This window comes from Penicillium brevicompactum (assembly GCF_028827555.1).
Source record: "Penicillium brevicompactum strain IBT 35665 chromosome Unknown utg000006l_segment0_segment0, whole genome shotgun sequence".
Lineage (NCBI taxonomy): Eukaryota > Fungi > Ascomycota > Eurotiomycetes > Eurotiales > Aspergillaceae > Penicillium > Penicillium brevicompactum.
Window position 1 is genome coordinate 5,674,099 of NW_026623209.1, and position 14,815 is coordinate 5,688,913.

The 14,815-nt window shown below is 50.8% G+C and overlaps 6 protein-coding genes across 6 annotated transcripts; 4 read left to right on the forward strand and 2 right to left on the reverse strand.

Annotated features, from left to right (window-relative positions):
• Positions 1-117: 117 nt before the first annotated feature.
• N7506_010369 (mismatch repair ATPase MLH1) lies at positions 118-2,577 on the reverse strand (the record flags this gene model as incomplete). The annotated part of the gene is made up of 4 exons (XM_056959662.1): positions 118-1,836; positions 1,888-2,154; positions 2,228-2,407; positions 2,476-2,577. The coding sequence occupies 4 exons, from the start codon at positions 2,575-2,577 to the stop codon at positions 118-120; spliced, it is 2,268 nt and encodes a 755-aa protein (XP_056809052.1).
• A 260-nt stretch (positions 2,578-2,837) lies between these two features.
• On the forward strand, positions 2,838-4,904 carry N7506_010370 (uncharacterized protein; the record flags this gene model as incomplete). The annotated part of the gene is made up of 3 exons (XM_056959663.1): positions 2,838-3,441; positions 3,499-3,750; positions 3,814-4,904. The coding sequence occupies 3 exons, from the start codon at positions 2,838-2,840 to the stop codon at positions 4,902-4,904; spliced, it is 1,947 nt and encodes a 648-aa protein (XP_056809053.1).
• Positions 4,905-5,298: 394 nt separating this feature from the next.
• N7506_010371 (proteasome regulatory particle base subunit RPN1) lies at positions 5,299-8,279 on the forward strand (the record flags this gene model as incomplete). Its single annotated transcript, XM_056959664.1, has 5 exons — positions 5,299-5,443; positions 5,540-5,604; positions 5,671-5,835; positions 5,888-8,200; positions 8,253-8,279. The coding sequence occupies 5 exons, from the start codon at positions 5,299-5,301 to the stop codon at positions 8,277-8,279; spliced, it is 2,715 nt and encodes a 904-aa protein (XP_056809054.1).
• Positions 8,280-8,783: 504 nt separating this feature from the next.
• Positions 8,784-10,160, forward strand: N7506_010372 (protein kinase RIO2; the record flags this gene model as incomplete). Its single annotated transcript, XM_056959665.1, has 3 exons — positions 8,784-8,846; positions 8,937-9,081; positions 9,139-10,160. The coding sequence occupies 3 exons, from the start codon at positions 8,784-8,786 to the stop codon at positions 10,158-10,160; spliced, it is 1,230 nt and encodes a 409-aa protein (XP_056809055.1).
• Positions 10,161-10,512: 352 nt separating this feature from the next.
• N7506_010373 (mitochondrial 54S ribosomal protein uL23m) lies at positions 10,513-11,420 on the forward strand (the record flags this gene model as incomplete). Its single annotated transcript, XM_056959666.1, has 3 exons — positions 10,513-10,628; positions 10,758-11,045; positions 11,147-11,420. The coding sequence occupies 3 exons, from the start codon at positions 10,513-10,515 to the stop codon at positions 11,418-11,420; spliced, it is 678 nt and encodes a 225-aa protein (XP_056809056.1).
• A 419-nt stretch (positions 11,421-11,839) lies between these two features.
• Positions 11,840-14,737, reverse strand: N7506_010374 (putative LON domain serine protease; the record flags this gene model as incomplete). The annotated part of the gene is made up of 3 exons (XM_056959667.1): positions 11,840-11,927; positions 11,983-14,215; positions 14,278-14,737. The coding sequence occupies 3 exons, from the start codon at positions 14,735-14,737 to the stop codon at positions 11,840-11,842; spliced, it is 2,781 nt and encodes a 926-aa protein (XP_056809057.1).
• Positions 14,738-14,815: the final 78 nt, after the last annotated feature.

The following is a 14,815-nucleotide window of genomic DNA, read 5'->3' on the forward strand; positions in this document are numbered from 1 at the left end:
GGTCTTCTGGATAGATCTTCATGCATGGTTCATGGCACATGGAACAATACGCGGCAGTTCATTAATCATAAATCACGAACAGTACGGAACAGCGTAATATGGTAAGACGGTCTTCCATCAACAACGCTCGAATACCCGATACAGTCCTTTCAAATCTGCAACCTCAACCACCCCCCGCAGCAACCGTGACGTGGCAACCAACCGCGCACGGAGAGCCGGGAAAACAGCATACTCCAACATGCGGATCATCTGAGCCCGCCGGTCCCTCACGAATGCATCCTCCTCATCCCCCAAGCCACCGGCTACCACCGGCTCCGCAGAATCCGCGGTAGCCGTCGCAGATTCGAGAACAGGAAGCTGCTCTGGCGTATAGAACGCAGCAAGCTCACGCAAGAATGTACGGAAACATTCTTCCTCGCTATCCCAGTTCACATACGGACCCAGGCGTAGTAGGAACTGAGGTAGCTTGGCCAGCGCAGGCAGATATCCCTTCAGTAAGAGTGGGATCGTAAGCAGCTCGCCTTCCGCACTGATCTGCATTGAAAAGTACTCGTTCAGCATCTCCCGACGTTCGATGAGCGTCTGGGCTACCTTGATCGGCGCATCTTCGAATATCGAATCGGCCTCCTCTGCGTCTGCATCGGTATGCTCTTGTCTTTGTGCCTCCGCCCCGATTTTCAGCAGATCTTCCAGTTTGGGCGCTGGTTCGAGGCGAATCACGCCGAAGTTTCCGAAATCGGTTAGCCCGACTTGGTAGAAGAACTCTTTGCATGCCATGCCGTAGTCGATTAGGTAAAGCTTGACACCGGATTGGATTGCTGCTAGTCGACGGCGCTCATCTACTAGGCCGACATAGGTGTGGGAGGCAAACATCTCTGTTAGTGAGTTGTGCATGTCCGAGCGAACGGAGGCGCGCAGGCCTTTGATGGATGCGAGAGCAATCTTTATGGGTTGCCGATCTGTTGTTTCGTACTGGAGACCGTCGTCTAGTTTTGATGTTGCTGGATTGGTTGTTTCGGTAGGCGCATCCGGATTGGATGGATCTCGTGGAGAGGCTATTGCTGGGCTTAACATTGCTGTGATTTTGCGGACTTTGGAGTCTGTTCTGATGAGGTTGTTTTCGTATGGTCTTTTTGCTGTTGCAGGTGTCTTGGGAACAGCTGTCCCTTTTGAACCCTCGCCTGGTACTTCATTGGATGCATCTTGATCAGCCTGAAGGGACTCGATGGTAGGCACACCCGGCAGTAGACTTTGCGTCAGGAATGTCCGACTTGAGTCTACCTCCGCAAGCTTAGATCGGATTTCTGTGCAGACAAGTTCGATGATTTCATCTTCGTTGAGGAAGTTCACTTCACGCTTTGTTGGATGAACGTTGACGTCGACGCGATGAGGTTCAATTTCGAGATCAAGATATACAAAAGGGTGACCACCTTTAGGCAAGAACGATGAATATGTCTGTTCAATTGCCCTCTTGAGAGCAGTCGACTCAACTGCTCGATGGTTGATGAAAAGTAAGATCGAAGTCTTTTTGACATGGTAATTGGCATTGGTAGCAAGGCCGGATGCACGGAACCCAAGCTTTGTGTCATTTGTTTCGAATTCAACAACTTCATTTGCCACGGCACTGCCGTGTATTTGGCGAATCCGGTCGACAATGCTTGCGCTAGCGGGGGTCGAGATACTCACGCCAGAGTCTCCATGTTTGCGACATGAAAAGGCGACCCCAGAGCAATGCACTGCATAGCGACCAACGACGTCAAGAATTTTTGCATACTCCTCACTCGCTGAGCGAAATGCTCTTCGTCGGGTCGGAATATTATAGAAGAGGTCCTCGACCTTCGGAACACGTTAGCTTACAGCCAGGTTGGCAGTGGACTCTGAGCTTACTGTGATCTGAGTTCCTCCTCGCCCGGCAGTTGCTTTAGGTGCAGAGCTTTGGCCTGGTTTGGCAGGGATTAGTTTCCCATCTCCATAATGTGCTCGCCAGGCACAACTAGATCCCGCAGTCTTCGTAGTGACAGTCAGATGCGCTATGTGGCTGATACTAGCCAAAGCTTCACCTCGGAAGCCATAGGTTCCGATAGATGTCAGATCCTCGAACTCTTTGAGCTTGGATGTAGTGAATCTTTCACAGAGGATTGGGAGGTCATCTCGCTGGTTGTTGTCAGTGACATGCTCAGGTACACTTCCACAATTTTGTGGTGAGAAAATGAAGAAAAAGACCTACATCTATTCCGTGGCCGTTGTCGGTGATCTGAAGTAGCTTCAGACCTCCTTCTTTAATCAAGACTTCAATTGTGGTAGAGCCAGCATCGACTGCGTTCTCAATGAGTTCCTTCAGCGCGTGCATCGGAGCAACAATGATTTCCCCAGCAGCAATCTTGTTAACGACATCAGGATCTAAAGCCTACGAGAGAATTAGTCTCCACCCCGATATTATAGATGAGATTGATTGTTGAAAGCGCGTCTGCTCACCTTGATCTTCTTCGGTTTGGGAGGCCCCCGAGGTTGAGTATCCTCTGCTGCGCGCTTGATGCCACGCTGATCAGCTATATCAATGTCCATCGCTTCTTCCATGATCAATATAATCAATTTCAAAGAGATGAGGAGTTCAGACCTCGTCGTACGCGCCGCTGGCAAAAAGGTGAAGATCCGATAAGAGCGATAAGGAAGCCGGGGCGTCATCGCTTGTGGGGATTGTTTTCTCCGCTGCATTCTCTCGCCTTGACGATGTAACAAGAGTGCACCTCAATTATTTGTTTATTGCTGGCTCAATGCCATAAAGAAACAAAAGCCCCACGGTGCTAGCTTCGAGCGTCTATGCGTGCACACACAGTATGGCGCCCGCAAAGATGCCTCTTCGGGTCGACGAAGAGATGGGCAAGAAAGATGACGACCACCGACCGATCGATGCACGCTTCCAACCTCTACGACACAGAGCATTCCCGCGCCCTCGTCGGATTATAATCGCATTGGTTGCTCTTTTTATCATCTACGAGTTCTTCAAGAACATGCCGACGGACTTGGCACCCGCAGTCGACCGTTACGATCCGGGGATGGCAAAGCTGAGGGCAGAAACGTTAGCCAAGTGGACTGGACCAGACCATGTGCCTACCATTTCCAAGCCGGAAATGGTATCGCAAGCCCCGGTACCGATATGGGATCAGAAGGAGAAAGGCTACGAAGGGAAGCTCACGTTCCCCGAATTAGATCGCTCGCTTCCTCAGCAGAAGTACTATCGCAAAGCGAGTAGTCGGGCCGTGTTGTTTGCTGCATCGGACTTGCGCAGCGTATCGGATATGCTGCCACTGGCCTGTCGCATGGCCGATCAGCCACTGAATTATGTGCATTTCATTTTGATGGGAAAGGAAGGCATATCGGTCCAAGATATCAAACAAGTCAATGGGATCAAGGACAACGAGTGTCCACTGATATGGCATGGTAAATTCACACCTCGATTGACACACGACCTTATGCTGACTTGGTGGTGAATGACAGTTGGTCGACCCGATGCTGCGCCTATATCTACCGATTCCCGCATGGAAAGATCCATCAGAGAGGCTCTGCACCTTGTACAAATGTACCTAAAACCTGAGGTCATAATTTCTCAGAAAAAAGTGTGGGAAAATACCTTCTTCTCAAAGGGGGTGGAAGCACATTCTCGAGACAGCAATACTCCTCACATCGCACTCCCGGCCGTTTCTAGAGATCTCATGTGGATGGCATTCTTAGATTGCGCAGCTCTTAAGAGTAAGTTACCCTCCTTCATACTGGTATCGATCGTCTTTAAGGCATGACTAACTCCCGTACTAGCCTGGAATGCAATCCGCATCGACATGGTGGTTGCGGCGCCTGAATCTTCTGGGTCTTTGATCAGGCTGGTGAAGTCTTTGGATGCAGCTGATTACCTAGGGTCTATCCCCAGCTTGACCATAGAACTTCCTCCGTCAGTGGATCTACAGTTACTCCAGTTTTTGCGGCAACCAGAAGCGTTGAGCCAGCTTGCAGGTCGCATCACCCTGCGGCGGCGCATTCAGTCACACCACATGGACCCGGCAAAGGCATCCATTCAAACAGTGGAATCATTCTATCCCCTACAGCCAGAGACCACCCATGTACTTGTGCTCTCTCCGCAGGCAGAATTGGCATCTTCGTTCTTCCACTACCTGAAGTACACAGCTTTGAATTACAAGCATTCTGCTCGCGCCAAGAACATATTCCCGAATATGGTCGGGATCTCTCTCGAACTTCCATCTTTCAAACCAAGTACGAACAGAGATTCGTTCGTTCCGCCGGAAATGACCACCAAAGATGGAGAAAACTTTGTGCCTTCTTTTATTTGGCAAGCTCCAAACAGCAACGCAGCTCTATACTTTGGGGATGTTTGGGAGGAGTTTCACTTGTTCTTATCCAAACGCCTCTCGACCCCAGGATCCGAAACGGCCTCTCATATCGAATTGATATCTGAGAGATATCCAGCCTTTATGGAATATCTGCTCGAGATGATCCGTGCAAAAGGCTACTACCTTCTATATCCGTCTTTCCCGGGCACCAAATCTTCTTCCATCGCAACCGTCCACAATGAGCTGTATCAGCCCCCGGAAGAATTCGGAGACCGCAGTCTCTCCGATCCAGACAAAGGGGGAGACTCTGCCACTCCATTGGAAACCGTTGAGACCCCTCTTAGCCGTGCATCGACCATTAATCCTTTGCTTGACCTGTTCCCTTTGGGGCTTCCGGACCTGGATGCCCTACCTCTACTTGGATTCAATGGCGAGCTACTAGATGCTGCAAGACATGAAGCTCAAACCAAAGAGTACCGGCAGAAGTTCCGTGCTCATTATGGGAAATGTACTGAAGAAGGCAAACCTGATGGATCTTCGGCAGACTTGTTCTGCTTTTGAAATAAAATTTGGGCGGTGCCTCAGCAGGCACTGAGTCCCTCGCCTGAAAATTTTCCGCCCTGGATAGAATTTAGGACTTCATTGTAAATTCCCGTCTGCGCATTTTCACGCTGTAGTAGTTCTGGCAATCTCAGTATATTAGAATCGAGTAGAAGTTGAAGCGTTGGAAATCAACAATGACGAGGGCTTGGCGCCTTATGTAATACGATCTCGGACGGAGCTGCACCAAGTCGACCGAGCTCTTCTCCATCACCAGCTTACAATCCACTTGCATCACTCATTACTTGCAGAATTCCATCTCTTTCTGCATTTTCACAGTATCTTCTGATCGCTTGCTCAACCTTATTCTCTGCCTCGCACACCCAATCTCTCCCCGACCTGGTCCCCAGCAGAAATGGCCAACGAGGGCGAACGGCCAACCTCCGCCGACAAGGGCAAGGGCAAGGTTGATGATGTTCGTGAACAGATCGACAAGAATGCCGAGAAGGGCGAGAAGGCGCCCGCGGATGCAAAGAAGAAGGATGGAGAGCCTCAAGATGGTACGTTGCGATAACGCTCTATCCGCCAATGTTGAAACAGAGCTTCGGTGCCCTGAGATGAATTTAGAGCAGCTTATTGACTGAATTTATTCACAGAGGAGCTCAGTGAAGAGGATCAGCAATTGAAGAGCGAACTCGAGATGCTTGTCGAGCGTTTAAAGGTATGATGACGCTCTGTTCCATGCGCATGGTAGAATGACGTTAATTCTTTGCTTTACTCATTATAGGAACCGGATACATCACTCTACGGGGCTGCATTGGACGCAATCAAGACATTCATTAAGACTTCTACATCGTCTATGACCGCTGTTCCCAAGCCTCTTAAGTTCCTCCGACCGCATTACGATGACCTTTCCGGGCTTTACGAGAAATGGGCTGCAGGCCCTGTGAAGGTTGGTCGAGATTTAACACCGCTTTGTGAAATGATCTAACGAATTTCTTCAGAACTCGTTGGCAGATATGATGTCGGTGCTTGGAATGACCTACGGAGACGAAGAGAAGCTGGAGACTATCAGATACCGCCTCTTGGCCAAGTCCGAGGACCTTGGCTCTTGGGGCCATGAATATGTTCGCCACCTTGCTCTGGAGATTGGCCAGGAATACCAGAACCGGTTGAACGCAGACCAGGACACTCAAGATCTAGTAGACCTTGCCTTGTCTCTGGTGCCGTACTTCCTGAGCCACAATGCCGAAGCCGATGCTGTTGATCTTATGAGCGAGTTGGAAATAATTGAGGACATCACCCAATTTGTTGACGAAAACACATATGCTCGTGTTTGCCTGTATATGGTCAGCATGGTCAATCTCCTCACCTATCCCGAGGACCAGCAATTCCTTCGAACCGCCCACGAGATCTACGTCCGCTACAACAAACTCTCACAGGCCATTGTGCTCGCCATTCGCCTGAACGACACCGATCTTATCAAAAGTGACATCAATGCGACGACAGACGTGTCTCTGAAGAAGCAGATGGCCTTCCTTGTAGCCCGCCAACAGATTTGGCTTGACCTCCCGGCCGACGATGAAGAGGGAGAGGCTTTGGCTGAATGTCTCAACAACACGTCCATCCCCAATCATTTCAAGTCTCTCGGCAAGGAACTCAACATTTTGGACCCCAAGATGCCTGAGGACATCTACAAGACACACCTTGAGAGCAGCCGTGGAGCCGGTCTCACAAACCTTGATTCCGCACGACACAACTTGGCTAGCGCCTTCGTGAACTCATTTGCTAATGCTGGCTTTGGTAACGATAAGATGATGCTGATCGAAGGTGACAAGGGCCCCTGGGTTTGGAAGACCAAAGATGACGGTATGCTTTCTACAACTGCCTCACTTGGTATGCTGCTACACCGTGATGTTGAGGATGGCCTTGATAAGATTGACAAGTTCACCTACGCACATGAGGACCAGGTCAAGGCAGGTGCATTGCTTGCTATCGGTATTCTGAACTCCGGTGTTCGACTTGAATCCGATCCTGCTCTTGCTCTCCTGAGTGACCCTGATAACCTTGAGGCTAAGAGTGTCCAAATGAGAGTCGCGTCCATCATGGGTCTCGGTCTTGCGTACGCCGGTTCCAACAAGGAAGAGCTTCTCGAGGTTCTTCTTCCCATCGTGGAAGATGCCTCGCTAGACATGCAGCTTTCAGCCATGGCGGCTGTCTCACTTGGTCTCATCTTTGTTGGTTCATCGAACCACCAAGTCAGTGAGGCCATTGCCACTACATTGATGGATGAGGAACGTCAGAAGCAGCTTAAGGACAAGTGGACGAGGTTCATGGCCCTTGGTCTGGCCCTCCTGTACTTCGGCCGCCAAGAGGAGGTTGATGTCATTCTGGATATCCTCAAGGCTGTTGACCACCCCATGGCCAAACCCACTTCCGTCCTTGCCTCAGTATGCGCATGGGCTGGAACTGGAACCGTACTCAAGCTGCAGGAGCTCCTCCACATCTGCAACGACATTATTGAGGAGAAGGAGGAGAACAAGGGTGATGAACTTGTTCAATCATACGCCGTTCTCGGTCTTTCGCTCATTTCCATGGGTGAGGACGTTGGCCAGGACATGATTCTCCGTCAATTCGGTCATCTGATGCACTACGGCTCTAGCAACATTCGCCGCGCAGTTCCCTTAGCCATGGGTTTGATCAGCCCTAGCAACCCCCAGATGAAGGTCTATGACACTTTGTCTCGGTACAGTCACGACAACGACAACGAGGTTGCCATCAATGCCATCTTCGCCATGGGTCTCTGTGGTGCGGGTACCAACAACGCCCGTCTTGCACAGCTCCTCCGTCAATTGGCAAGCTACTACCATCGTGACCAGAACTCGTTGTTCATGGTTCGCATTGCCCAAGGTCTCCTTCACATGGGCAAGGGTACTATGACCCTCAACCCCTTCCACACCGACCGACAGGTCCTCTCCCGTGTTTCAGCAGCGGGATTGCTCACTGTGCTTGTGTCTCTGATCGACGCAAAGCAGTTCATCCTTGCTGAACATCACTACCTGCTCTACTTCCTCATTACCGCCATGTTCCCCCGCTTCCTTATTACCCTCGACGAGGACCTTCAGCCCCTCACCGTAAACGTCCGCGTTGGACAGGCTGTGGATGTGGTCGGTCAAGCCGGTCGTCCCAAGACTATCACCGGATGGCAGACCCAGAGCACGCCAGTGCTCCTAGCTCACGGTGAGAGAGCCGAGCTTGAGGATGAGCAGTATATTGCTCTGAGCAGCACTCTTGAAGGCCTGGTTATCTTGCGCAAGGTATGTATTCCTCCAAACTCCGACCAGCTTCAATGCTAACTTCCTTCTCAAGAACCCGGACTATGAAAGCCCTGAATAAGCAAACTAGATATTCCCCGATTTTCATCCATTGCTCGCAACCGGCGAAACTCGTATAGTGGCTGGGTTATCGTTGGATCTAATGTATTCAGAACGAATTGAGGAATAGCATGGATTTGTTACATTTATATTGTCTGGATTGCCCAAATCTCGGATGAATGGTCTTACATGGCGTCCAGGGACTCTGGTTAAGAGTAGAAACATGCGAGTTGAATTAACTGCATTTAAAATTATCCCCTCTAAAAAGAACAAACCTTCGCAGCATCTCTGGGTTACCAGTTATCAGCAAGGACAGTAGACATCCATGGATGTGGATGAGGCTGACGCTGTTGCTATCAAGGTTCCCGTCCCATATAGGAAATAGGGCTTAGGGCAAAGGCTTATCAACTTTTTTCCTCTGGCGCCGCAAGGTAGCTGGTACAACTTGCTTTGCGATTCTAGTGATCAACCAATTATTTTCGGAAACTAGGAAGACGGTAGCGTATTACGCTTATTCCTAGAAGCCATGAAGCTCGACGCCAAGGCTATTCGCTACCTCACCTCTGAAGATTTCCGCGTTCTTGCTGGGGTACTTATCGGCCCCTCTCTGATTCTGCCCCGCGACGCCCGTTCGGAATATGTCGCGATTCGACCATATGCTAATACTAGATTACTCTAGGTTGAAGCCGGAAGTCGAAACCATGAGGTCGTCCCAACACCGCTGATCTCGAACCTTTCCGGCCTCCGGGGTGGTAGCGGAGTGAACCGCGCTATCTCCAACCTAGCGAAGATCAATTTGATTGCCAAGGTCAAGAACGCCAAGTGTGAGTATTTCATTTGCTCTTGCTTTCTCATGTTGATACTAATATACTCTCCAACAGATGACGGCTACCGACTCGCATACGGAGGATTGGATTATCTCGCGCTGAACGCGCACCAGAAGGCCAAGGTCATTTACTCCGTCGGCAACCAGATTGGTGTCGGCAAAGAATCAGACATTATTGTGGTGGCACACAGCAGCGGAGCGCAGCGCATCATGAAGATTCACCGTCTCGGCCGTATCTCTTTCCGAACCATCAAGACCAACCGCGACTACCTCCGTCACCGCAGCTCGGCTTCCTGGATGTACATGTCACGACTGGCAGCAATGAAGGAGTATGCATTCATGCAAGCATTGCGTGAGAACGGGTTCTCCGTCCCCGAGCCCATTGCCCAGAACCGACACACCATCGTAATGGGTCTCATCGATGCGTTCCCTCTTCGTCAGATCGCCAAGGTTGCCGACCCGGCCAAATTATACTCAGAACTTATGAACATGATTCTGGAACTTGCGCGATTCGGTCTGATCCACGGTGACTTCAACGAGTTCAACATCCTCATCAAGGAGGAGTTGGACCCTGAAGCGAAGGGCAAAGGCCCACTTACTGAGGAAGAGGAAGATGAGAACATGATTCTGACCCCGGTCCTTATCGATTTCCCGCAAATGGTGTCTGTTGACCACGCTAATGCTGAGATGTACTTCGACCGCGATGTTGAATGTATCAAGCGATACTTCAGACGCAAGTTCAAGTTTGTGAGCGATAAGAAGGGCCCGACCTTTGCGGAAGCAAGAAAGTTACTTCTCAAGAACCCTGGCAAACGTCTGGATATTGAGGTCGAAGCGTCCGGATTCTCACGCAAGATGGCCAAGGAGCTCGAGCTGTATATGAAAGAAGTTGGCGTTACTGGAGATGGAGAGGGTTCCAAGAACACGGATGACGAAGAGGAATCGGACGAGGAGGAATCTGGATCCGAAGAAGAAGAAGACGAAAGTGACGCCGATGAGAACCAAACCTCTGAAGATGTCGATGACAGCACCAAGCGACTAGAGGAACTTCGAGTCTCAGAATCATCGGCACAATAAATGCCAGTGGCTCAAGACTCTGTTTAACGACCAGTTACGATGAATCAAGCATGTAATAGTACACATATGTAGGTTTCAAAACTTCATATCGAATGATCGCATCTCTTCGAGGAGACCCAATTGAGAATGTCAACCCTACAATAGTCTTGGTATCTAAGAAATGGTAGTCATCTAGTATTGAATATAGGTGCCACTTATTAATCCAATGGACTTTCCAAGGTTAAATCTTGCTCGTCTTCGATGTCGGAGGATATTTGGTGCATATAGTTGGTCATGTGACCACATCGGCCAATGCATTTTGATTCGAGACCCGAAGACCTTCCAACCCCAGATACCTCAACCCAACAACACAATGGTTCGTCTCGGCAATATAGGAGGCAAGGCCTTGCGCCGCGTGCAAGAGCAAGCCGGCGTGAACGCAGTAATCCACAATCACCCCAAAGGCATCGTCGGCAAGCCGGTTTACTTGTACGTTATCCAAAAATTCCAGAACGCCGTATCAATCTCGCCAGCACCACCAGTCACAATGCACAACTGCAATTGAACACACTCATACCTCTTTTTAGGGCGACTCTGGCTGATTTGTTTTCTTTACAGGCCTCAATTCCGCGTCGCTCTCGTCCATAACCCCAACAACTCCCCGAAATACGCCCAATTCCGCGTCCCCCTCAGCTTCAACAAGTTCGATCTCCGCAGCTACCTATGGAACCTCTATGGTGTCGGTGTCCTCGGTATCCGCAGCTACGTTCAGGCCCAGGGAATCACACGAATCACGCGCGACGGCAAGGGCTACGGCCCGTGGCGCCGGCCCAAGTCGCAGAAGCGCATGACCGTTGAGCTGAAGGAGCCTTTCGCCTGGCCCGAAGCACCCAAAGATATGGCTCCGTATGTACCACCCAGTTGCATCGTTCACCGCGCCCCCTCCCCGATCCTTTACATCAATCAATTCATGCTTGAAAAACATTGTACTGACATATTTCCAATAGCTTCGAGCACGAGAGCTGGAAGAAGGCTGAGCTCTGGCAGAAGGAGCAGCAGGATAAGGAGAACCCCAAGCGCAACTCTGGCGAGGAACCCGATCACAAGCTTCGTGCTGCCTACAAGGAGCAGGCTGAGGCTTTGCGTGAGAACAAGGAGACTTGGAGACCGACTTGGAAGGCTTTGGGCCTTGAGCCCCATGAAGCTGCTAAAGCTGGCCGTATTCCTCCTGCTACGCAGCCTGCTTGGTATGCTAGACAGCGGAAGACTGGTCCGAAATAAGTTCTCATATTGTTTTGATGGCTTGTGCATTATTGGGTTTTCCTGATTGGAATATTGGTGTTTCTTTTTCTCTTCTGGTCCGTTTGGGCCGGGCGTGTGTATTATACTCTTGGGTAGATTGTATACATCTTGACTTGGCGTCTTATTCATTCTGTATTGCTTTGTGGTCTACAAGTTTCCGTATGGAGCAGAGGGTGACTGAACATATATGATGAACTTTATAATGCAATATATGAGTTGAGATATAGATCGACATAAAGTATTAACAAGCATAGGCGCAAGAAAGACAAGATTAGATACAATTCACTGCGACCGGGAGAGGCGAATATCACGCTATGCAAGAAAGGGCGAAGGAGATCAAAATGCTAGGACACAGGATAAAAGGGACGCGCTGAACCTTGGAACTCCGAGAAACTTGTCTACAAACGACTCTCGACAAAGTTCATGTGCTGCTGACCTGGCCATTGAGCATCAGGCCAGATTTGACGAAGCCCCTCCCAGATGTGCCTGTGAGTTGTTTGTTAGTGGTGATCTTAGACATCGGATTGGAGAATAGACTCACTTGACATATATGATTTCCAACCCTTGCTGCACTTCCTGCGGCACATCTTTGACATCCTTGCGGTTGTGGTCAGGCAGCAAGACAGTCTTGACTCCCGCGCGATGAGCACCAATCAGCTTCTCCTTGATACCGCCGACAGGCATGACTCGGCCCCGTAGCGAGACCTCTCCGGTCATAGCAATCTGTGGGGGCACAGGCTTGTTGCTGAAGAGAGAAATCAATGCGACGGTGTGCGCAAGACCGGCAGAGGGTCCATCCTTAGGGATAGCGCCAGAGGGGCAGTGGACGTGGAGACTCCGGCTCTTCATAATATCCTCATTGGGGTCATGGGTGAGACCGAGCTCGAAGGAGTGTGCCTTGACCCAGGTGAGCGCGACTTCGACGGATTCCTTCAGCACGTCACCAAGCTTTCCTGTCAGCTGGACACGTCCGTTGCCAGGCATGTCTGCCACTTCGATGAACAGGATGCTGCCCTGGCCACCGGTAGAGTAAGCGACAAGACCGGTCACCACACCGGGACGGCCGTGCTTTTCAGCGATCTCTTCTTCGAAACGCTCAATGCCCAAGATCTCCTCCAAATCATCCACCGATACAACAGGGTTGTAATCATCTAGACGGTCAGCATCACCGGCATCGGCATATTGAACAGCCTTGTGGCGACAGATTGAGCCGATCTCCCGTTCGAGGTTGCGAACGCCAGATTCACGAGTGTACGAGGTGATCGTCTTATCAATAACCTCGTCAGACAAAGTAACCTGATCATCGTGAAGTCCGTTGGACCTGATCTGCTTGGGAATCAGGTGTTGCTTGGCGATGTGACGCTTCTCCACAGTCGTGTACCCTGATAGAGAGATGGTCTCCATGCGATCAAGCAGAGGCGGGGGGATTGTTTCCAGAGAATTGGCAGTGGCAAGGAACAGCACCTTGCTTAGATCAATAGGAATGTTGATGTAGTGGTCCGTGAACGTGTGATTCTGCTCAGGGTCCAATACCTCAAGCATGGCGGCGGATGGGTCGCCTTGGAAGTTAGCGCCACCAACCTTGTCAATCTCATCGAGCAAGATTACAGGGTTAGCAACACCGACCTTCTTCAGACCATTCACAACTAGGCCAGGCATGGCAGCAACATAGGTGCGTCGGTGACCACGGATTTCCGCCTCATCTCGGACACCGCCAAGAGAGATGCGGTGGAACTTGCGGCCGAGGGAAGCGGCGACTGACCTGGCTAAACTGGTCTTACCAGTTCCAGGGGGTCCGACAAGAAGCAGGATGGGGGACTTGTCAGTCATGCGCTTGGACTTCAGAAGCTCAAGCTTGGTCTCCAATGCAACTCGGTCAGACTCGGAAAGCAAAGGCACATCTTTCTCAACGTCACCAGCCACAGAAGAGTCCAAGTCCCGAGAGAGTCCCCCAATCTGACGCTCGACGTCGAAGTTGGTCGTCTGCTTCAGGCGCAGAACCGCCAGGTATTGAAGGAGTCTCTTCTTGATACGGTCTAGACCGTAGTGGTCCTCATCGAGCTGTTTCCTGGCTCGCTTCAATGTGTCTGGGCCAAGCTGGTCCTCGGTCACCTTGGTCCAAGGAATTTCCGAAAGATTTTCCAGGTAGGTGCGACAGACACCGTATTCAGCATTGGCAGGGTTCATCTTGCGGAGGCGTTTCAATTCCTTGTCTGCAACCTTCCGGGCTTCAGGACTAAGCTGCGCGTCTTGCAACTTCTGCTGTAGCTCATCTACCTCATTAGGCTCTTTATCATCATCATTGCCACGCCCGGATGTTCCAGGTGGTGTCATGCCAGACAGTCCCGACATCGCACGCTTTGCGAGAATCTCACGCTCACGAGGGTCGATCTGGCTTATATCCATTCCGGACGACGGGAAGGAGGTTGAACCAACGGAGGTCACCTTGACGCTACTCTTAATGTGTTGCGCCTGTCGGCTAAGGATTTCGACAACCCTGGTCAAGCGTTCTTTGACATCCAGCGAGGCAAGGATGCGCAGCTTCTCTTCAAAGCTTGCGTCGGAGACATCGGCCATGAAATCGGCCAGCTTCCCTGCCTGTGCCAATTCAGTCTTAGATATATATAGTTCGAACTTGCGGGCAACAAGTGGCGAGAGGCGAGATGAAGCGGCTGACAGGAGCGAGGAAAGGCGAAGGAGCGTGAGGAGCTCTCTAGAAAGCTGCCTCAATTGTTGGAATAGATCCGCCACCTCTTCGTCGGTTTGGCCGGAGTCTGACCGCAAGCGATATGATTAGCAACGTTCCTTTTTTTCAAATTTGACCAGAAATACTCACTACTCTCATCATGAAGAAACACCTCAGCTTCAAAGTATGGGCGGTCACGTAGGACCTTCTTGATTGAGAATCTTTGTTGGCCTTGGACTAAGAGGAAGGGCTCAGAGTAGGCCCGGCGCTGAACTCCGATGACCTTTCCTATAGTACCGTAGCGGAAAAGATCCTCTTTGCGCGCCTGACCGGCATCAATCACGTCGTAATCGCTCTTCCGGTCTGAATCGGAGTCTGCGCCCTCAAGAAGTTGCTGGCCATCGCGGCTGAGGAAGGGCGAGCTCAGCGGAACGCATCCGAAGGTTATAGTATTGGCATCACGTCTCGAAGGCTTGTCGACGAGCGATGAGAGAAGATTGGCAAGATCCGGACGGTTGGAGACAGGAATACGAAGGGTCACGCCGGGTAGCAGTACCGAGCCCTTGGCGAGAGGAACGAGAGGGATCTTGGTTCGGTTATTGGTTCCCATCTTGAACCGTTATGGATGGAAAATAAGATGGGAATCTGGAAGGGGAAAGATGACACACGGGAAAAGAAGATGGGGGAA